General features: G+C 35.4%; 1 protein-coding gene across 3 annotated transcripts in view; it reads right to left on the reverse strand.

Moving 5' to 3' along the window:
• The window catches only part of ADAMTS19 (ADAM metallopeptidase with thrombospondin type 1 motif 19), a 158,662-nt gene that overhangs the window by 57,563 nt on the left and 76,205 nt on the right, over positions 1-24,894 (reverse strand). For all 3 annotated transcript variants that reach the window (XM_067315930.1, XM_067315931.1, XM_067315929.1), the window contains exons 8-10: positions 23,552-23,657; positions 7,793-7,933; positions 6,499-6,649 (exon numbers count right to left, since the gene is read on the reverse strand). In XM_067315930.1, coding sequence (XP_067172031.1) covers positions 6,499-6,649; positions 7,793-7,933; positions 23,552-23,657 — 398 coding nt within the window. The remainder of the gene's footprint in view (positions 1-6,498; positions 6,650-7,792; positions 7,934-23,551; positions 23,658-24,894) is intronic.

Here is a 24,894-nt window from a genome sequence, read left to right on the forward strand (position 1 = left end):
CTGCAGGAACCTCCAGGACTGTTTGTGCCTAGCTGTGTTGTCTTTCCAGCAGATATCGGGGGAGATCCAGAGAGAAAGGGGGACAAAAGGTAAAGATCAGCAGGTTTTCAGAACCCAGGGCTGCCAGCAGACGTGCTCTTTCTGACTGAAATGATTTGTTACGTCAGGAAACCTATAAGAGTCTCTGGTCCCTTACATTATGCACGAGAATGGTGTGATAAATCTTATGCTACCTTGAAAAAAATCTCACTGCACAAGAAACATAATTCAATAAAAGATTGTGTCTGAACCAGGGAACAGGACAGTTCCAGTGGGAGTCTTGTAAGTAAAACTGTCTGTAGTATCAGCTTTAAAAATAAAAAAAAATCAAGGATTGTGGAGGGCCAAAGCATTGTACAGAAACAAGATTTCTAATCCATCCTATAACAGTGTCAAGCTTTTGAAGAGGCTGAACTGATAAAACAACAGTTAGCCCATGCAAATCCTAAAATAAAGTTACAGAAGATCTATCCTATGGCTGGGATAATTTTAACAAATATCTTTCAATACCCAACTGTAATTGGTATTCTTGTTCAAAAGAGTTTAGAGAAGAAACAGAATTTATGTTTCTAAAATTGTTTTTAATCATTCATTTTAAGATACAACTTCAGAGCCAAGAACCAAAAGTTAGGAACAAGACTACTGGGACAGTTTCAGAGGACTATGCAGATGTGACAGACTATCTAATGCTCCACCGTGACGAAGTGCTTCAGTACCAACTGCAAAATGACAGAATATACTCTTGGCACAACTCAGGCTCATTGAAACAAAGATATATGCGAATGTAATTTTTGCAATTCAATCAAAATTTATTTATATACCTGAATCTTCATTCCTCAATGACCATATTTGAGGAAAAGGCATCCAGGTTTTCAAAAAATAAAGTGAATTTTTCCTTTAAGTCATCACATTTTAAAGCATGTTTTAGTTTAGTTTTGTTTTGTTTTAAACACTTTCACCTTGTGCTCAACTTCACTTGCATAAGACTGCAGAACAGCTGACAACAAACCTACAGTTCCTTACAAATCCCGAAAAAATTCTTCTAATCTTATGAAGACATGAAGCCAGATTTACAAGGATTTGGGTGCCTAAACACACAGAGGCACTTGAGCTGTTTAAAGTCGATCAAGTCAAGATGTTTGACTTGCTCAAGTGCTTTGTATGCATCTGCATGTTTCTGCAAATACTTCTACACCACCTCTTTATGAACCATTTTTTAATTCCCCCCAGTTAGACACATCTTTGAGCTCACTTCCCCTTCATTAATTTTTAAAAATAAGAATCCAAGACTATTATATTTCATTCTAGACCTTGAGATTTCCCAAACCCAGGAAGTGGGATTACTAAAATTGGAGGATGACCTATAAATTTTTTCTGGACTTTGCATTTCATTCAAACTCCAAATAGTCTCCTTAGTCATTCGTCAGATTGTGCTTCTGCTGCAGAAGTAAGAGATCTAGAGATTACTGTTATCTTTTAACTTTTGACACCTGGGGATTTCTGCATGGGGACAAATCATAATGAGCACCTCAGCCTCTTCACTAAAAACCCTTAATGCTGCAAATTAAACTAGGACTGAAGTGCAAACTAATAGAAATCTGGAGGCCAGTAGCAATATTACAGTCACTCCAAAATCAGAGCCCCAACTTCTAAAATAGAAATTTACTCCTTCAGGGGAAAAAGTTTCATTCACTCAGAATCTGGATAGTTAAGTTAATGTTCATAAACTACTAGGCATCTGTCCTAAGCACAGTACAAGAGCAGTTACAGTTAGTTAGACTAGCCAGGGGAAATAAAAATTGCTGGAGGTGATAAAGTTATACTGATGATATCAGACTATTCACAACCTTTAAAATATTTCATTGTGTGCACACTGGGAAACAAAATGTTGCCAAACACAAACAAAATATTTCCTTTGAAAGAATGAGTTTATCACAAGTATTTAAAAGCAAAAGCTAGTAAAATATCACATGACAGTCAGAGTGTAATACAGAAATAGCAGAGGTCATTCCAGCTTTTTCAGGAGCTTTTTTTGAATTAAAAGAGTGAGGGAGATTTGTGTGCCTGATAGGGATGCTATTCCAATCATACAAGCATCTGGAAAGAAGATGCCAGTTGAGAGTAAGGAACAGAGACAAAAAAAAAAGCAGGTCAGAACTAGATTCGTGCAAAGTCAAGACTGTTTAAAGTCTGGTGGTGGAGACAAGGATGGATATTTCGCCATGGCTATAATATTTCAATGACTTTTGTTCTCTTCATTGTGATCGTTCCCCAAAATGCCTTAAAAATCATGATGAAATATAAGCAGTGTCCTACTACTTTGCAAAGATCATAGCTGTGTTATGACAAGAATCATTTTAGTGGAACTGACTAGATAGCATTCACATCCTGGACTTTAATCTTAAAAGCCAATGTTTAATAGTTCAAAAATTATATTCCCTTGGCGAGTTCCACAATCTCATTTCATCACCAAGGACTACTTCTGGGTCACGCTCTTGCTATCTGTTATGTGAAACAATGTTAGGGTCTAATTGAGTCTTGTGTGACACATTATGGGCATAAAAGCAAACTTGGCTCCCTTACAAGGCAAGCACAGTGACATGGTATAAATCTTGTACCCTGAGATACACTCGCACTTTTTTTTTCTCAGGGTCTATAAATTTTGCTTAGGGTATGAATAAGAAGCCTTTGAAATAAAGTCGAGATATCATGCATGAAAGAGGAGTGGGGGGCTCACTTAGGAAAATATGGGAGTAGGTCCTTTTAGTCCTTTGCTTTAGCCATTAAATCATAAAAAGGGATTCCTGACAGCAAGGGAGAATCATTGGCACTTGTAAAGTTTCTGAGAGGTTGCCATATAATGCAATTGTAAGTTATCCTAAAGTGCTATTCAATAATTACTTTTGTAGAAAATTAAATCTCAGCAGAAATGCTCTGGTGCTTGTAGCACCGACATTTTTAGAAGAACGTTTCTAGATCATTAAGAAAATTAATTTTCATCCTTACTCAATTGTTCTCTTGGCTGAAAGGTTGTTACACATAAAATATACTTGCTTAATGTTAAAAACTGCATGAAAGTCTGGTCATCAAATGATCTTATACTCAAAAAAAAAGACTCTGATATAGTTCATAATTTGTCTGCTACATAGTCACACCAAGGTGCCTGTACTGTTAAGCAGGTAGAATGTATCCAAGAAAGTCTTGGCTGTAAACTGTTGATTTATTTAATTTTAAAAGAACCTTCAGGTACGTTTCTCTTCACTTTCCTGGTTTCTCTAGGACAACTGTAACCACAATAAACAGCCAATTACTGGCAGAGCAAAAGACAGAAAGTGTCAGAAATTTTTTGCAGGGAATATTCCAAAAATGGAATGATCCTATTATTAAAAAGTATACGGTGATAAAAGAAAGTAGTTTGTATTTCACTGAAAATTCAGTGGTTGCCAGTGCATAGTAAAATAATTATTGTAACAAATGAATACTGCAACTACTGAAATATTGCCTTAAATTTAGAAGGGCCTTCCAAATGCTGGCTTCTTTAATGGCAGCCACAATAATCTGCACAGTCAACTCAATCAGCTTTGCATCACCTTCATAATATGTAAAATACGATTATTTGGTAAGTTAAATTCAACGTATTTGTTATTTTCATTGAACATCATCACATTTGAAATGGAAATGATAAAAAATGAGTTTCTAAAATGAGCTTTGCAGTTAAAAAATGTCAACATTGCACAGTCCATGGCCCAGAACTCATGAAGGATTTCTGGAAAGTTTCTATAGCTTGGTCCTAGCCCCATTTAAATTGCAACAATTTTCTTCCACTATTCATACACACTAGAAACATGAGGAGGATGGCTTTCTTACCCTTTGGACTGTGGTCTATTCTTTACTCTGAGTTTCTTCCTTGCAACAGAAACAATATTCTATTGGATTAGGACACTCCTATGTATCTTCCTTAACAGAACAACTTCATTTACGACCCACTCCAGGGAACAAAAGGAGATCTGAATGTAAGACACAGGCTTGTTACACCTAGCTCTTCAGGTCTACAGTCTAAAGACCAAATTTTCTGGATTTTTTTTTTGTGTGTGGGGAAGGAGGGAGGGTAAATTTTGCTTCAAGACAGGAGAATGCAGAGGAAACCATCAAGGTGACTTTTAGAGTTGGCAACAGAGCTTCTCTCCCTCACCTGTGCCCTCCTTAGATTTTCTGGGGTTTGCCTTCAGTGTCTTTTGCATCTTTTTATGTAATTTCTGGTATGAGTAACACAGACCCAAAATTCTTAAAAATGAGTTACAATCATTTTATGGTTCAGTATTTGCATTTATGATTTCTATTTCAGGGATATCAATTTTGTAGAGGATCCTTGCCCTCTAACATTTCTCCAAAACTGTTATTAAGTTCCCTTTTTCTTGCTGTTGGGACCACTGGCTTATGAAGTAACACACTTGACTTACCAAAAAGAGCTAGAATTAAATCGCAGTCTGATAGAAAAAAGGAACAGGTGAAAAGATCAGCAGCCTTTTGTACGGTCTTCCATCATTGCCAGGTTCCTTCTTCAAAGAAACTCTGCATATCTTTGGATTTAAGTTACACTGACGTAATAAGACTTTATGGGAACTTCTTTAAATTAACCATTTTAATATACAATAATGATCCAACAAGTGGAAAAATAGGATGATGATAATTGGTTTAGCTAAAGTGTGTATTCTTGCATAAAAATGCTAAAATTAGAGAAAATTATTGAAGATAATGATTAGAAACAGACAAGATATACACCAAGACCCAGAGTGTAAGTATTCTCCACACAAACAACTGAAATGCTATCAGGGTAATATACTGAATTTAACTTTCTAACATTTCTAACATAGAAATGAAAACTGAAGTAACCTTAGAGTCACATGTCTGAGAGAAACACGGGAAAGGCATCTGTGAATGACAGTTAACATGCATGGGACCATTTAGGTATCTGAATTGGTATGGCTGAATTAAAACTAAACAACACAGGTATTAAAGGAGAATACATGTCCAGGGAAATGAAAAGCATATAAAGGTATTATGTAACAGCATTAACTTTAAAAATCTTTTATCTGCTAAAGATGACAGTGACCTAGAAGAAATAGGGGGCTAACTCTGTACATTTTCTTGTTTGAAATAGGTTTCTAGAGAATGAGAAACCAAAATCATACCTTGTAATATAAAATACATTACTAAAAATCAAGTAGTAGATTGTAATTTATGTAGAAGGATGCTTGGAAGTAATTAAGAACCTGTGTAGAATCATCGTAAATGAGCTCTATTGCCAGTCACTCAGAATGAAAATGTTTTAATTAAAGAAGATAGTTAAAATGATAATCAGAAACCTAAAGCTCTTTTTTTTAGGTGAGCCAGTCTCAGCATATGGTAGTCATACATGTATTGCAATGTTTCCTTTCAGAAACTTTAGGATAAAGATTATTCCTCACTGGAACAGGCTAAAGAAAAAGTACTATTTCCAAGCTGAAAAGATGAAGAGCATGAAAGAAGTAAAGAAATGAGGAACTATTCTTTCCTTTTAAATACTCCTGGCCCTTCCAGGCTCTCTGCATAACTCCGCTGACATTTCATTTCGCAGTCCCTCCGTACCTCCATTCCATCAACCCACACTCTGCACACTCGTAGTCTTTATACCTTTATAATAGCCTCATCTTGTCTTGGTTACCTTTTCAAGGGCACCCTACCTGTTTAGTACCTGTCCCATTTATGTTAAGAAAGGACAATTTTTCTCTATTAAAACCATTCTTAAAATGCTTCTTCAGTGAGAAGCCTACCAGCATTAAACCACAAAATTATGCAGAGCACTGCAATTTTGTTAATCTGTCTCTTTCAGATTAACGTATAGAGATACTGTTTAGTGCAGTGGCATGAAGGGATCGGAGCAAACTTGCTTAGATACTCAGACTCCTACTGCCGTGGCACTGCGAGGCTCTGTCTGGGCTTGCAGGGGGTGTGCTGGGAAGCAGGGTGGACTTGCCTGGACTGAGAGCCTAGCTAATAGCGCTATTCTCCCTCGGAGATAGTGCAGGCACAGCAACCTGAAGTTTAAACACGGAGGTTCAATACCCAAGACACAGGGAAGCAGAACTGACAGGTGAAATCAGGCCCCAGCAGAATAAATGGCAAATAATCAGTTCTTTACATTGAGGTGGACTTCACATGACAATATTTTCTATTTCTAAATTACAAGGAATATATCAGTGATATGATACCATATAATACGATGCAGTATTTTTGGAAATCCAAAGCAGGGCTTACAAGATAAATAAATGGAAAATGTTCACAGTAACTTTGGAAAGGGCAACATAAACTCCTAGTTACAAAGGTGCTATGTCCTTTCTCTCAAACACATGCACAAAAAACTCCTCTTGCTGAGAAAGGAATTAGTAGATGTGTTCTGAAGTGTATGCCCATCCTTACCTGCATTTCTTGGCAAAAGGAAGCAGTCGGCCCAAAAAGAATCTGACACTGTTCGTCTGCAGTGTACATCATCCCGGGGAGTTTGGAGGGAATAATCACAGAATTGAGGCTCTGAGGATTCGTCTGTAGCAGACAGTTACTGGCCTTTGACCTGGCAATAAGCAGAGATTTATACGCTGAGCAATCCTAAAGACACACTGACATAAAACATGCATTTGACATTAAAAAAAAAAGGGGGGGGAATGACAAATCCTAAGGGTTTTTTTATTAGTCAGTATTGTGCTGGCATTCAAAGAAATGACTCCATATAAATTAATCGGTTTGCTTTCTTGATATAATTTAATGGTGTATCTTCATGTTCCACATTTACAAAAACACAACGTAAATTATCAACAGTAATAGGAATTTCAGAAAAACTCTGGAAAACATTTTAGTGTAAATATGACTTAACTGATTATAGTTTGGATTAAGATTTAAACAATTATTTAAAAAATAGACAGTTTCTAACACACAGGCAGTTGTGTAGCTTGCTTTCCACATCTACCAAGGCCTTAATCACTTTAAATTATACATATATATTTAAAAATACATCCATTTTTGAGCTGGTCATCAGAAATTTAAATTTTCTCAAAAGCTGAAAAACTTGAAAATAATTAAACCTGTCTTATGTACCAAATCAGGGAGTTCTAAGTTCTGAAAGGACACATCTGATTTATATCAACAATTCCAGTTTCATAAAGCAGACCTTTGAGGATTCCTAATTGTTGCAAGTAAATTGTGAACAGGTATATTCATTAATTTCATAAACTTATGCATTGTGAAGTAGTTCCTATTTAGAGAAACAGAGCAAAAAAATTTGGTTTCTAGGTATACTATTCTATAGTAAATACTTTACAGTAGATTTCTATGCAATTATGCTGCATGGTTTGATATTGAAAGACAAACCAGACAGAATCTGTATAATGTTCATAGGTCATTTACAATCCAACATTTTTTGAATATATATTGTACATCAATATATTTTAAAACATATTTAAATATTTCATACATAACTATATAGTGGCATATGAAAATATTATAAAAACAGAAATAAATGCTGAAATTTGAGAGCTTAATTTTAAGCAACCTTTCAAATATTATCTAGCTCACTATGATTTAAATTATTTTGGTGGACTACATAAACAGGATTTCCCATTTAATCTCCCATGGAAGTGGCAGAAAATTGTAATTGCAAGATACTTTTTGCAACCACTTGTAGACAAATAGTAAGAGTTCTTTTTCCTGAATGAAATACCTGAGAAATCTTTCCAGATCTTCCCTGCTGCACCGGGACCATGAAACATCACCAAGATTCTGCCCTTTAATCCATTCTCCAGACATGATATGGAGACCATCTGCACAGGATGGGTGGTCATTGTCGTGATTTATTCCCATGCTGAATTTTGAAGTTATTAAAAATAAAACAAAACACAACAATATAACAAAATGTTTTCAAAATGTTTGTAAGCCACAATTCTTGCAAGTAGCTAAGAGAAACTCATGTGTGGTACAGGCATGAAATTTCTTTTGATTTTTTTTCCATAATACCTTTCAAAAAAGTACATGGTATCTTGCCCAAAAGACAGTTCTATGTCCACCATCTGAAAAGTGAAAGTGAAGCCTCATTCATTTGATGAGAAATATTAACTTCCAATCAGTGGTCTAATATATAATTTGAGACAACTTCTGAATATTCAAGCTCACACAACTACTGTGATTTTAATGAACTACACTTCTCTTGCTAACGGGCAAAAAGGCACTGGAAACTTAGCTAATAAAATCATAGAATCATTCTACATTTTGGCAGTGATTCTGTCTTAATTCTATATGTAAATGGTTTGTTACAGTTTTATAGGACATTAAATTGTTTACTAGTTTAATGTATGATTGTCATATCTAAAAAATCATTTAACTGTGTTTTTAATGTCTACTGTTAGAAACAACACCGATGAAGCAATGCAATGAATCTTGATTTTAAAGACTCAGCATCCATATCACCCCAGTGAGTTCTCATATGTGGCACTGCAGTGAAAAATTCTACTAATAATCTGCTTGAGGTTACTGCTTTCTCTCAACTGAAGGACTCACTGTCACTCTCTTTGGCAATAGGCAAACAGGGAGGAAGAAGGCAGATTTCAATGAAAAAGGCGTTTTAAAGTTTTCAAAAGTAGCTACATGGATACGTGCTTGACAGGCATAAGAGGAATCAATAAAAGACGCTCTGCTGTTTTTGAAGATTTATAAATGAGTATGGGGACACTCTCCAGAGCCTTGTATCCAAAGTGGAGCTGGAATTTTGCAGCTCCAGCCTGCCCTGCTGGAAGCAACACTTTATACTGAATGAAGCACTATACCTCATGCCGATTCCTTCAGTCAAAGAACAGTAAAATTGCTTAAGGGACTGCATAGATGGGAGGAGTTTGCCACTTCTGCAGAGAAACTAGAGTACGTTGTGCTGCTTTAAATTTTACGACACTGTAGTGCCAAAGGGCAAAAAAAGGCTTGCCACCCATCACCAAAAACACCAGCTCACTTTTCTTCTCCACTCTATCCTAGTTCCCCACAAGGACTAGGTCAAATTTTACATCAAGTTTTGCAAACTGCATTAGCTTGTGTTTACTAATGAAAGGAATTTAACCCCCCTTTAGGGCTTTATCATGGCTATTAAGAGTGTTCAGCCTCTTACAATTATGTGTGCACTCTGCAATCTGGAGCACTGGAACAGCTGCCTCTGCCTGAATGAGATAATTTTGCTAATTGTGAACAGCGTAACTGAAGTAAAGAAATCTGTTTTGCTGTTATCTTAACTTCTCTCTTTTCCTGAACTGCCCGAATGGGACAAAACATCCACAAGAAAGTGCCATTGCACTTTCCTTAAATATTTTTCTTATATATAATTTCATATGTATTTTCTTTTCTTATACCTAATGCTTAATATACAGAATTTTATATGTCCGTAACTCCAGAGTTATATACACAGTATAGTTCTTCCAGAAGAACACCACACAGGAAAATCTCATGTCACTTCACTTGTTTGCTGACCGCACAAGAAATGGAGTTTGATTACAGCTCTTCAAGTTGTAATTTCTTACTGTAAAAGAACTCATTTATCAGTATCATACATGATATACATGACACATCATTTATGATTTGAAATAAAGAGCACACATACAGAGCAGACATCAACAAATTCATGGTTTCCATTTATACGGAGTCAAAACAACATAAATCACACATTGTAGAAATAATTTCTGGTTACTATTCTCTCTCAGCTGTTCTGAAGAACAATTCTCAAAATCAGGCTCTGTGATCAACTTGTTTGTAAAATCATCTACAAATTTGTGTGCTGAGTTGAATCAATATCTTCACCATTTCAAAAAATTCCACTAGACACCACTACATAAAAACATCGGTGTAACACTTTTTTTTAATCTAACGTTAAAGAAGCATTCTGTATATTCTATAAGTACATGAATTTTGAGGACAACACTGTCTTTTACAGTGGGAAGTGTTAAAAACATGTATACACATCAGCAACATTAACTTTCAGCAATAATAATGAGATCTAATACCAATGCTTCAACTTCCATATCCTTGTAATACTCTTCCTACTCAGTTCTGATGTTCAAGTGAAGTCCAAAGTTATCTGCACTAATTCAATAGGATTCATTCCTAAATACACTTCTGTCTGCAGATTAAGTACACTTAACAAAATACTCAGCAAGTATTGAAGAGCAGTATCAAAGCTTTTGACTATCAGAATGAACAGTTAGTTCAAAAGAGAAGTACAGTTCATTATGCTAATATCAACTAATTAATTTGCAAGAGAATATGTGAGGAGCTTGCAAAACAGCAACAGATCCAGCTTTGCCAAACTCTCAAAAATCTTCTCCACAATGTTGATCTCTTCTATAGCATAGAAATGATTGCATACTTTTATTTGACCTAATATCAATTACCAAACCACATAGGAGTAGAAATGCAGTAGTCAACTTTCTATTTCTTTCACTATGCCACATTATACAACATATAAGGTGAACAGTCATTGCTACCTTTCTGTCCAGCAAGAGATTAATAATTTAAGCACACAGATCTACTTCTTCATTAACTGTCAAGGATATAAAAATATTCTGTGCTCATACTGCAGTATATCTCTAAGTTATGGTATTTTCTAACCTTCCTTCAGGTACCATCTACATGATGGGGACAACTGCATTCTTTCACAAGAAGAAAGGCATTTCAGAAACTGTGTGTGATTGTTCATGGTGCTGTTCTGTATCTTACCACTGCTTTTCCTACAGAATTCACTCCGTTAGCCTTGGGCTCACTGCCCCTCCTCTCCAGGAGCTCCTCTTTCCCACTCCTGAGGTCACTCAACCTCATGCAAGAGTGAGGCAACTACATATACATGTGAGAGGAAGACAGAGGAGTTTGGGGTAAGAGGATAAACTTGCTAATAATCTGAAAAAACATAATTAACAAAGAAGACAGTGCTGTACTTTAACAAGTAAATACATAATATCTATATGGAAATCAATCAAATACTGCTTTAAGAGCAGAAGCATTATTATTTTCACAGAGATATAAAAATGCTCCATGCATCCTGGCTAAAGAATATATATGCCACATATAATATGAAAAGTAGGAAGCATCCTATAGAAAAACTCCCTAACTGAAATATTAGCAATATTTCAACTCACACATTGCAACCAAACTACATTTTAATAATCTCAGTTTAAAAGTATTTTGACAAAGAGCCTTGGCCAAATAAACTACACTAACATTATACATGGTTGTCAAGTCAACTGAAAAAATATTTTTATCTTATAAAACCTCTCAAACTTGTTTAAAAACCACTGCCAGGGTTTTTTTTTTGTGATATCATGCAGAAAGCTGGAACAATCTACACTAGATTTTGAAGATGATCCCTGTTGATGTTTAATGTGCACTAAGAACAGTAAAAAGAAAAATCCCGTAACTTCGTTGTGCTTAGAACTCAGAATTAGCAATTCAGATCCCTGAAAGTAGGAGGCAAATATTGGTTCCATTTTTCAGTGAAGAATGTAATCCTTTTACACTTCTCTATCACTGCAAATATGAAAAAGTGTATATGTACAGCTGGATTCAAGATAGATGACAGTATCTCTCCCTGCAACCAGAGTAATAGTTATATTCTTTCAGGCACAAAATTCATTCCTGTGTCAACCCACATACTGAAAACGTACCAAATATCACACTTTGATTTCCTTTGTTTATAGTTGAGTATTAAGAAATAAAAACTCTTTTATGTCTCAACAAGTGGTCCTCAATCACTATGCTATATTTAAATAAGGTAAATGAGGCTACACACAGATCTTCTGGGAAGAATTAGGTCTGCATTATAAAGTGCTATTTCATATTTCTTCACACTACAGGACTGCAAAATTCTCAAACATATACTACACCCATGGCATCAAATTTGGTCAGTGACCCTACACTATTCAGTTGGAAAGTTTTTATTTTTCTTTATTTTCATTTTGGCTTACAAACGACAGATGATGACCTGACTATCATCATCACATTTCACTTAAATGCATGGTATTGTGGATGAGCAATAATGACGCTATTAAACCAAAAATAGGGTAATGCAGGCACAAATACTGACTAGTATTCAAAAATGTAATTTAAGAGCAAGTAGTTGGGAGAGTTCAGATAGCTGTGAAGAATTGCTTTAGGTCTATCTGTTAAAAAAAATTTAATTAAAAAGATAATAGAGAATAGAAGCTATTGTTCAGTTTTATAAGGTCACTAACCACGAGAGAGGCTAGGAAAGAGGGAGAACAGGAAGAGATGGATTAGTAAAAGCATAAAAGCAGGTACCCAAGGAACCAGGGTAGTTTTTTGAATACTCAGTAATCCTAAATACATTCCCAAATCCTAAAACATGAAAGTTTAGCCAAAGAAATATAAGCAGCAGAGGGATGAGTATAAACTGCAGATCCAGAATAGCAGTATCAGTTTAATCTCATGACAGAGTGAGAATGATTGGAAAAACTTACCCTTTGTGCAGCAGACAGCTTATCTGACATTTAATAGTTCAATGATTCTATAATTACTCCCATAGTGATTCTGTAATTACTCCCAACAATTTTTCTAATCTGAGATTTTGTGCACCACAAGGATGTATTTGGTAAGTGAAAATAACACCACTCATTTAGCTACCACAGACAGGGAGCGCATGGCCACTTTGTCAGCACTTGTACTGCACATTTACAACAAAAATCTGAAGTGTTACCACGTTATTATCCTTACACAGAAGATGATGATGTAAACAAACAGCCCAGGAGCAGGCTTATATATACTATCTTATCTAACTAATGCAGAGAGTATGCATTACTATAGGATTATTTTTTTTAATTCCTGTTAGTGAAATACTGTTTCTTGCATGAATTTTTTAAGTAATTTAAAACATACAAGGAGGGCTTCACAGACTGTTGTATAAACAGGGTAAGATACATGGCTCTACTTGTAAACGAATTATTTACCCTGAAGTGCATAGAAAGGCAAGTAACCTAGCTATAAAAAAGTTGTGATAGTAAAATGCAGGAGGCAATTTCTTTTGGAAAAACTTTGCCTTTAAAGGAAGAACCTGCTGCTGGACATGGAAACCTCAATTCTCTTATTAATTACCTGATGTTTAGAAGAAGAAGAAGAAGAAGAAGAAGAAGAAGAAGAAGAAGAAGAAGAAGAAGAAGAAGAAGAAAAAAAGAAATATATTTAGCTGATCATTGTTAGTCATTGCTGGGACTCTAAGATGTTGACAACTTCAGATTAGATTTTCAATCTTAAAACGATTAAGAAATACAACATGTATACTAATATACGGAAGTTATTCTGTACTGCATGCTGCTGTCCAGCTGAGTCTGTAACTTTTGCTGAACAGCTGCCTTCCTCTCTCTCACTCCAACCCTTCTATCACCATGCTCAACAAGCCAGATCTAGACATAGCATGGTGTCATGGTCCTGTGACTTGAGTATATAAATAATTTAAAACTTTGATGTGACAGTTCTACTTAGCATCATAACACGAAGCTACACATGGCCCCTTGCTTGATTTTTTTAAAGCAAGTATATGATATAGGGGAAGTACGCACCACTGGCAAATAAGATGCCAGGGCTATATCCCGCAAACTGAAGTACGTCAAGATAAACAATTATGTCTATGGTTTATGTCTTTAATTCTGCGCCAAGAAAAACCACAGAAATATAACATGTCTTCAAACTGAAATAAATATGTCATTAGGGAAATAAAACTTTGAGCTATCATCTACTCAGTGAATTGCCAAAAAAGATGTTCATCTCCCTATTAATGAAAAACCTGGACACGATATACACAATCTTTTGTCAACTTTTTCACTGTTATTTTAAATGATCAGCATATCAGCCAAGGCTATGCCTTCTGTAGGCTATTGTTCAGCTACTAACTGTTCAGTTAACACATGCTGTTCTAAGGAGAATTAACTATAGATCCATCCTGGAACATTACAGTCCAGCAGAAATGGGAGATTGCTAGCGGAAGACTTGACTATCTTCTAAATTTCGAGTAATAAAATTGTATTATCTTCTTAACTTGCTAAAAAATGCCAGTGCAGTGCTTGAAAATGTGAGGCTTGCTAAACAGCACTACTTCACAACAACTAGCCTCATTTCTTCCTGAGCTATTTCTTTCCTCATCTGTCCAGTTATCAGCAAAAGGCTAGTCATGCTTGGTTTCTGTTAGGCATGGATGCAAAGTGTTTGGATAAAATAAGATCTATCTTGAGTCACTGTCCTTAGAACATGGACTGAATAAATTAGTTTTTTATAGTTTTGACAAATCATATACATTTTCCTGTTTCTTCTGAACTGAAAAAAGGGCAAGTGGAAATGCAAAATACATAATAAACTGCATCCTCTTCTGTCATCTCTACTTACATATATGTTTCGTTGGAAAACTTCCAGACCGCTGGGAAGTTTGATATATGATGATATACCAAACTCTCACTGCTCAGGCAGTAATATCTTGGGCAGATGTAAATCGGCATCATAATTTCAGAGCACAGATGCCTGCTGTGATAGGCATGCAGAAAGACCAAAGGCTATCAATTTTTAAAGAACACCTCTGCTAAAGCCTGCAGACTGAACGACAGAATTTAAGGCAAGTTCAGGGACAGAATACTACCCTTTGAGTGCTTTTCTGGGACACGCCATTTTTTGCCACTACTTTCAATCTAATATTTTTGGAGGAATATTAAATGTCTTGCTGGTATGCCTAAACTTCTGACAGATACCTTTACTTAATTAAAATAAGTAAAAAATTAAAAAGAGAGAGAGAGAAATAAAAGGGCATAAAGGTAGCTCAGTGTACTGTGCTTTTATTTTTTTTAAAGAAGTTGTTTTTGAACGACTGTTTTGTAGCTTAATTCTTTTCTTAACCTGATAGAAAAAATGGCAGTATTTCTTTGGGCAATTCCAGTGTAAATCTTGTTTGGAATAAAGTACTGCAATATGCAAAATGAAAATCTCTTATTACTTTTTATCAGAATAACAAGCTAAATAACAAAGAAAAGTGGAAGTATTGTATCTTGTTGTTGAGAGTAAATGAGAAAAAACAGTTTTTTAATTAGGCGAGTACTACACTTCATATATGAAATTTAATGTAAAGTGAACAGTTTTGAACTATCAGGGCAGCAAATATTACCACAGCCAGTAATATGATACCAAAAATAGTATACAAGTACGTATATGTTATATGCAGCTATCCACAAACTGCAGAGGAGCGTATCCATTTCTCTGTAAATCTGTTAATGATACAAACATGTGTATGCAAAGGTTATTTTCTTATAATTTGTTCTGTATGTATTTTGAAAATTATTTCAACTTTGCAAACTGCAGCCATGCTTTTCAAATTATATTGCTCAAAGTTAGGTTCCTGCATTTACATTTAAGCTGACAAACAACAATAATTTAATTTTGAGCAGAAAACTCCATAACCACACAAATCAGTCAAAATAGTTCAAGCTCAACATCTTTGAGAGTCAGGCTGCTTCTATATCTAAGTATCTAAACACATGGCTATTTATATATCTATAGGTACATTCATATCTGTATGTAGGTATCTAAATTTAGACTGAGAAACCTAGCTTTGGACACCTCTGGCTTGGTGGCGCTGAAGAATGGTGTGAAAGAATCATCTGATCTAAGAGGAGAGTAAAATTAAGGAAAGAAGCAATAGGGGGAAAACAAGGGACTGTGCATTTGGGAGGAGGTGAAAATGACAGACACTTCCCCTACACCCTCTATCAGTGTCCTTACAGCCCATGGGACCAGAGGTTTAGGAGAAAAAGAAGGAAGCAGGAGATTATTTGGGGACAGGTTACCAGCCCAGGCAGTAGCTTCTTTCCTCCATAGCAGTGACCGCCATGCGAATGGCCAACATTGTCGGACCACAAGGTAACTTGAGTTGGGATGCTGGGAAGCAAGAGCCCTGAAAGGGAGGGTCTCCAGAGCTATCACTACCAGCATTATTAAATGAAGGCTTTATTTAATTATTGGTGAATGGAGTAACTATACTGACACATCAGTTCAGTATATATCCTTGGTTAAGTAACCTATACTTTGCAAACATCTTTTAAGTCAATAATTTACCAAGAAATCAGAGTTGGCTTAATGTACAAAACATTCTCTCTCTCAAGAAACAAATTTCCTTTAAGAGAAATGCTAGCAAATGCACAGCATATAAATGATAGGTTTATTTGGAAGGGGTTTTTTACTATTTACTTCCTAAAAATTCACTGACTCATATATTATGCTTATTACTATTGAGAACTTCACAGCAGGGATTTTCTCTCATTATGAATATTCCAGATCTTAGTTAGTCTCTCTCCTTCATACCAGTGTACAACTTATACAAACCATGAGAAAAAAATAGCAAAAATTTTAAGAGGACGTATTCAGATTAGAAGATATATGTCTTTCTGCATAACAACTGGAGAAAGAAATAGATAAATAATGGCCCCAGTTCTACAACAAGGAAAGGGGAGATATGAAAGTGTAAAACAGAAACAGGAAGTTCCCTACCAACAGTAAAGTGATACTTTAATGCCAAAACAAAGGAAAAGCCTTTTAGGTGCCAAGAAATTAACTTCCCTTACGCCTCCTAGATCAACAAATTCAGAAATCCTATTGGCTCTTAATTTTATAATTAAAATGAAATAATTTATGTAAGCCAGTGGTTAAATGTTATTGAGAATTTTCACAAAAAAACAAAATCAGAAGCTTAAAATTCATACTATTTCGGAGGAGAAGACCTGACATTGGAAAAAGAATGCAGTAACCATTCAAAACATTAATAAAACAAAATATAGTGACGTTGATCCCAGTACTTTCATATTTTTAGTCTACCATTTACTCAAATCAAAAGCATGAATGCAGGATTGCAGGACTAACTGGGGAAATATGCACGACTGATGAAGGCAGCTACACATGCTAAAACATTTCTGTAACTAAGGGATCTCAAAAGACAACTACCTACAGCATGAGCTCCTGAGCACTAGGTTTTGTTTCTAAGATATTCTGCAACAAACTAAACCTGTATTTATTTCTGCAAGAAACAGTTAGGTTTTTAACTTCAATAACTGTTTACCTTGCTCATTTCAAGAGATTTCATACAGCGCTCCAGTGCCTTCAGATCATATATTGCTACATTTAGGGTTCATTTCTGAATGAACTAAACATGTCCTGATTGTTAAAAGAGATTAATTCAGCAGTCTTCTCATAGCAGAAAATTTCCTGAAAAATGCACTATAGATGGAAAATATCTTTCTTCCTATGCAGTAAAACAGCAGAAAAGGTCTCACTTTTTAAATTTCTAATTTATTCTTATACCACATTCTGAAATTTAAATGAAATGTAACCAAGTAAGTTCCTCAGAAAAGAATAGTACCATCTGTGGCATGGACACAAGTAAACAAAATAAAGCATGCTTATCAGGAGTTACCAGAAGCTACAAATTCTGCCTTTTTGGTCTGTCCCTGAAAATGGGAAGGCATATTTGGAGATTTTTATTGAGTTTTTTTTGTCCCTGCCCCTAAGGACTGCTGCTGCCCCTGACCAAGTAGACGAAGAGTCTTATTCCTGTATTTTTCCCCAAAGAAACGCAAGCCCACTCTCCTGGTGGACACAACCTTTGAGGAAGCTGCTGGACTAACAGGGAGGAGATGCCAGCTTTCTGTGTACCCTGCAGATGTATGCAGGGAGGAGAGAAACAGTGCCACTGCCCTCCGAATGCCTCGACGCCGACCCGAAGAGCCACCACTCTGCTCGGCCTCAAACGAGCAGCCAGTCCTAGGTGCCTCTAACGAGAAGGCGCAGCAATTCCTGGGCGCGTGGCGTCCCGGACGGATGCTGGGGCTCATGAGGAAACGCGCCCACCATACCACCGGCTCCTTGCACAGCAACGGAGGATCTCCGCCTCTGAGGCTAAATGCCCCACGTCAAATGCCTTAATTTAGCCATCCTTGTTAATATGAATCCTATCGTGCTTAATTTTAATCAGTGGAAGTGATAACTTCTTCCTCTAGGTTCCAAACTTTACTGAATCAAATATATACAAAAAACAGAGGTTTAAAAAAATCCTGTTCTGTTTAACCACTATTGTTACTGAAGTTTCTCATTATACCTGTGTGATTAGATGGTTTTCCAGATACAGAAGAACTTTAACAAACTTGATTTACTACCACTGCTTTCCATGTGCTAATCTTGTTTCTTGTTAAACACAAATTCAATTATAAAATTCTTTTTTCAGCCTACAAATCTCAGGATAGTCCTTTCTTAAGTTAATTTAATGAGATCCTGACTCCACATGTAGCAACTCATTCACTAAGACTAGCAGACAGTGCTCAGTTTAGCATTGCCTTTTATTATTGTTGATTTTATGGTGTTTGTTATCACATTGCGGAAAGTGATCACGAAAAAGACTGGAGACACTTGTGCTTCATTAGCATTTCCTAGACTCATGTTTAAAACTCTCTTCATGTTCCACCATATTTCACACGGTTGTTTAAAATAGGTTAAAGTAGGTTATTGGTTTCTGAGTTATCAAGTAGCTGTTTGAAGAAATCCACAGATTTCTTGTTTGAAAATACAAAATACCTGGTAGAATATCCTAAATGCTGAAGGAAGCCATGTGTCATATTTCACAAAAATCTTCCCAGAAATAAAATTCTGATGTGTATAAAACTGATTCCAAGAAATACTGCCAGTAGGTCTTTCAGCTATGTAGAACAACTTTTAGGGTACCCTTAGAGCACACGCTTATTATTTTACATGTGTTCTGAGATACCGCAGTTCACATACATCCTTCGTCTCCCCACACTTAAGAAGCAGGCACACTCCCATACACAGAACTCATGTAAGTAAAATGAAAACATACAAGTTATTTGGCAACTGAAATAGCATCATTCCTTCTCTTGTCCTCTCAGTTCTCCATATGGAAACTACGCCTTTTAATCCATTATCATTTATGACAACATTGTATCATTTCCTAATTGCTCAGTAGATTTATTGTAATAATAGTAATAACACTAGTAAAAAAGTGATAAGTAATAAGTAATAATAGTAATAGTAATAGTTAAAAAGTAAAAAAAGGTAACAATTGTAATAATCAAATCCATTAATGCATTACAGGTTTTTATCTCTGATAACATGAAAAGGCTCTTAATATTTCAACATGGAGCTCAAAAAATCAGTTGCTGACCTACAACATTATCTGTCAGTGTGAATAAAAGAGAATCTATACCCACATATCTAGAGCTAAAACAAAGGCACTACATTATTACCACATAAAGATTAGATTTCCATTGTATTTCATTCAAAATAATCATGTTTTAATTCTTTTTCAGTCAACCTGGCTGTAGCTCAATGAATAATGTACCTAGTCATTTCTTTAAATATTCCTACCTTTTCTCTTAAAGCTGACTTGGTACTGATCAGTTACTTATGCCAGTATTTTTTTCCCTACAGACCAAAGGCCTGTTTCCAATTCTGTTTTTTTTCAATTTTAAACAATGTTAACCAATGCAGTATGAATAGAGTTATCCAGATATAAATCTGGGCTAACAAAGCTATGAATCAGAATTATATTTTCATTAATTGTTCTATTATTGACTCACTAGAGAAACTGATAAAACCACAGAGCAACACTTAATAAATATCCACGTATTAAAAGTATTTAATATAATTATAATTGCTCAACTGTGTTACTCAGCAAGCAAACCTAATGAAAAACATTCTAAAACACTTAAGGTATTTTGTCTGTAAGGAGCAATCTATTAAGCTGCACTTTAGGAGTGAACATTGTGTGCATTTGCAAAAGCGCAGCTATATATCTAACAGGGTTTCTAAAAATTCTGTGTTTAACTGGCAGCTAACGACCTGCCCAGTGTGTCCCATTGGAGGCACAAAATCAGTAGGAAGTTAGCAATGACTTCAGAGACAATAGTATGCTCTAAAGTATACCCACATATTATGTATTATACACATGTTCTATGCATCCATAAGCCATATGTACTGTTTTAATATGTAAATACACATTGTGCTTCAGGAGTAAAGAAGATTTGGAGGTAGAGGGGGTATACCAAAATCCAGAATTGTGAGATTGATGTCAGTGCCATCTCAGCTCTGCAGAATGCTTCTATTATGAGTTTACAGATGATCATGAGATTTCATCAGAAACAAATGAATTTCAAATACATATACGATAGTAAGGAGTTTGGCGTGTTAAAACAAACCCTCCAAAATTAAACTTTTACATTTTTTCAAAGGTACTTCAATGACATTCCTCAAAATAATGACAAACTTTTGTGAATGTATTCATTTCTTTATGTCCATACTTCCTTATGTTCTTAGATTGACCAATGAAAAACTGCAACATTTATTTTGCACGTATTTTGAATTTATTCAAATAGTAATTTACAGGCAATTATATTTATGTGTTGTACAGGAAAAAATTAAGGCGCTTTGCCTCATATTTTCATTTTGTTTGAGAACTAGTTTTTGCTTATCCTATGCAGTTTGATAGGTCTCTCTTCACAACATCAGGAGAAGCTAGGATGGTTAATGATATTAGATAAAAAGAAGGCAATAGTCAAGTCACTTGATGATCCAGAAGGAGTTTGTGAAAATTTTCTAGAACACGTGACTCATGTTGAAAAACTGAAAGATTTATAGCTGGTCTAGATGGTGATCATTTAATCTCTACTTCCATGAAAGTTTTTAAGAATGGGCAAGACAGATCTCTGAGAAATATTCTAGCTTCAATTGATTCTCTGGGCAAAAAAATATTTAGGTCCTTTTGAACAGGATCTCCATTCAAATGTTTGTCTCCATTTTGTTGTTGTTGTTTTCTCTCTCCTTTCCCAAAGAGTCAACTACCACTAGTATGCTTTCTTGCAGTCAGTAGAGCTGGAGCAGCAGATGGAGATAGTCAGGCAGAGAAAACAACTCTCCGAAATACCACTTTACTTTCTTTTTTGAAAGAATCTAGTTTAGATTACAAAAGTTAAAGACTCTGGCTGCATAATGGAACTGAGATCAAGCTGAGTGCGAGTGTTTTGCAATGCAGAGTGCCTCTCTAATCTATTTTCACGTTTTTGTGACAGCTGTTTATACATCTCTGGCTATCTGCTCTTTCATTTTCATGATAGTCCTCCCAATTTGTATCTACTCGGCTTGTTTCTAGCCTTCATGAGGTTGAACTTCTAGAAGAAATGCATGGTTCAAATAGCATCCTGTCCTTTACTACCAAACAACACTTGGTTTATTCTTTGTTTCCATTGTTTTTAAATGTCTATTAGAGTACACACAGAGAAAGGCAATGTTTTCTCTGAGGACATCCACATGCCATTACTGTGAGAATAAGATAACTGGGACCTGATCATGATGTATATTTCCAAATTTCTTTGAACACACATGGAGGGATTTGAAAGTTCTGAAATTTTAAAGTGTATTCTGTAACACTTTTCCTCAGGATTCGTGTAACAGCAATTGAGCTTTTCTGTCCTTCCAGGAAGGTCATGCTACATCCTTTCTTTTCCTCAGCCCCACAGCAAAGCAAAGCTATAAAAAGATTCCCAGCTGAGGACCAAATGCAACGAGGGCCAGAGAGCCTGGCTTGTGCAGTAGCCTTGGGAGACCTGCCAGGACTATTGATAACAGCTACAGTGGGCCTCCATATCAACTTTAACTTGTGCTGGACGTTATTTTGTGTCCAGCAGCCATTCTGAGTGTCAAAAGATAGGACTGAAAGTGCTGCAAGGCAAAACCCTCTTTATAAGATCAATATCCTACATTCTCAAGTTTGCTTATGCAGAACATATGCATCTCACATAACTTTGCAAGATCTTTATAACTCGTTCCTGTATTCCAAAAGCAGGAGTCTGTATATCAGCATTTCTCAGGAAGCATAAGGTGTTACATTTTTTGTTGATCTAGATGCCTCTTTTTTCCAACTCCAGTAACTCCACTGCCAAGTTATGTATTCTCTAAAAAGATTTTTATTGTGCAGGGCAAAAAGCATTACTTATTGTTCTCTGATTTTATCATATGTGTTTCAAATAATTTGCTAATTTACTCCTTCAATTAATTTATCTACAGATCACATTCACTTACTGTTTCTTTCCCCCTATCCTTGGTTTACTGGCAAAAGAGCAAGTGTGTAGGAAATGAGTCTTCCTCCGTCCCCACCCTTCTAATGTTGGCAAATACTACAGTGAAAAAAAGGTGACAGTGTGTGGCTACAAGACACCAACAAATCTTTCTTTTGAAAAAATCTTTCCTTTATCATAACTATCACTCAAACAAGCTGGCTTCTATTAGCCTAGAGTTGCTTTCTGCAGTAACAAAAACTCAAAAAAAAAAAAGATTAATTTCATTAATTTCATCCCTCTTCTCCAAGTAATATAACTGCACTAAAATTGCTTATTTTGCTCCCATGAGAAATTTTAAATAGAAATATTTTAAGTTCTAATTCTTTTTTGTAATCAATTATGTTTCAACATTAGACCTCCATTCTCAGACAGCTCTGACCAAATTTAAACAAAATCACTTTTAATTTAGAGTGTTTGTCTGAAGGCACCCAACACTCAACTTTCAGAGGGTCTGAGCTTCAAAGGATTTAACAAATTATTTTTCTCCATTGTTACTCTGAAGTGCTTTTCTAAAAATGTATACACTAATACCTGGAACAGTTGCTACAGGTAAAAATGGCAGATTAACATTCTCCCTTCTGCTTTTTTAATACAAACTTTCTTGTTTATTTTTCTTTAAAAAGTACTGAACCAAGAACTGAATACAACTTTCATTAACTAATTTGATTTGCAACGGATTTTTTCACTTTTGCTCCAAAGTGTTCCTCCTGGTCTGTGTAATGAGTAAAAACAACAGATCGTGAAGGGTAATTTTCTTCACCTTCACCTTGTCTTTTTTTTTCTAATAAGTGGAGGGGGAAAACCCAAAATTAATGTTGCAATGACCGATGACCATTATATGTTTTAATGGGAAGTATCTTGAGAATGCCAAATTCAAATAAGGGCTCTTCCAACTCATGATCTCATTAAAATGTCTGCTGGCAACAATATTCAGAGCTGGATCTGATACATAATACCACAGTCCCAAAAGAAAAAAAAATCTGGAGGCACCTGTTTTTCCTCTAGACTAAGTTAGTCCTTCCAACTAGTTTAATTATTGTGTAGCTATAAAGATTCCTGTATTACTCAGAGCTGTAAACATTTTCTTGACTTACATGTTATATATCAATACATATCACTATTATTATTAATTATTACAAAACCATGGATTTCCAAAGCTTTTAATCAAAATCAAAAGCCACCTTAAAAGAAAAAAGGAAAAGCACAAGTACATAATCAACAAAAAAGTAAATCACAGTCAGTAATATTACACCCTAACAAATATTAGGGCTTGTTATCCATGTACTTACTTGTGACCCATTTCATGAGCAATGGTAAAAGCGAGATTCAGACCATTGTCCTCTGCAATAATACATTTTCGTTTTTCACTGCACATTCCACTCAAATATGCTATACCTAGGAAACATAAACACCATGATCAATGATTTTTATTATTATTACTAAATGCACACATGAGGTATCACAGGCCCCAAACAGGACTAAAACCTTATTGTGGTCAGAACCATCCAAATACATAAACAGGTACCTGCAATGGTTTACTTGCTTGTAAACTACAATGACTGATTTTAGCACAGAAGTGGATAAAGTTAGAAAAGAAATCACAAGCAGTGGTAACATTACCTGATTACACAGACTGCAACGTGTAGGAAATGTATTGTTTAAAAGTGTGGCTAGGTACCTTAATAAGACGTGATAGAACACAAATATGGATACCAATATTATTGTAAATGAAAACAGATGTTTACAATAACAATACACAAATCTGAACAGGTATTCCTTTGATAGACTCAGAAGAAGAGAATGTAAAATGTACAAACTGTCCCAATACATTATCATTGTTAAATACAAATATGGTATTCAGCATGTTATATGATTCAAAAAATGTATAAAGTAGTTGAACGTCACTGAACAAGTAAAATTCTTAGTAGGCTGCAGTCTGACAAAAACATTTATTATAAATGTTAAAATACTTCTATTATCTAATACCTAACTTTTTCATTAAGTAGAAGCCTAAAAGGTAGACTATTGAGTTCAAATTCAAGTTTCCAAAAAGCAGAACATCTGTAACTGTAAAATCTTGAGCAACACAGAGCTTAATTTGTGCAACAGTCATTTTTTTAAGGCATAAATACATTTAATGGGACCTACATTAGCCACTCATTGTTTGAAATCTTGGAGTAAGCAATCAAAATGCTCTTTCAAGTGTTTGGGCTAATTCCCAGGAACATCCTTTCAAAGGAACGTTGCCCTCTGGATTAACATGTTTGCTGGATGTTTGGATACAAAGGTCAAGTTTGAAATGTTTGACAGTGTTTGACATTTAGTCATAATTAGCATTCTAAGTTATCATATCACAAGATAAAAGTCATTCTTCTTACAATCCAAGTACTTGTCATTCTGCAAACGCAATGCCTCATCCACAACATGAATTTCAAGTAGTAGCCCCATCATTAGCTCGGCAGTGTCGTTCTCAACACAGCTGGCTGAAAGCTTTTGGACATAGAGCTCATATGTAAAAAAATATTGCTCAGGACTGAACAAAATGATCACAAAATAGATTAGAATGAGGTGGAATATTTTGCATTTTACTATTACTTTGTCAAAGAAAGGAGAAAAAATGGAGTAAGGGTAA

The sequence above is a fragment of the Apteryx mantelli genome, chromosome Z (genome assembly GCF_036417845.1).
Source record: "Apteryx mantelli isolate bAptMan1 chromosome Z, bAptMan1.hap1, whole genome shotgun sequence".
NCBI lineage: Eukaryota > Metazoa > Chordata > Aves > Apterygiformes > Apterygidae > Apteryx > Apteryx mantelli.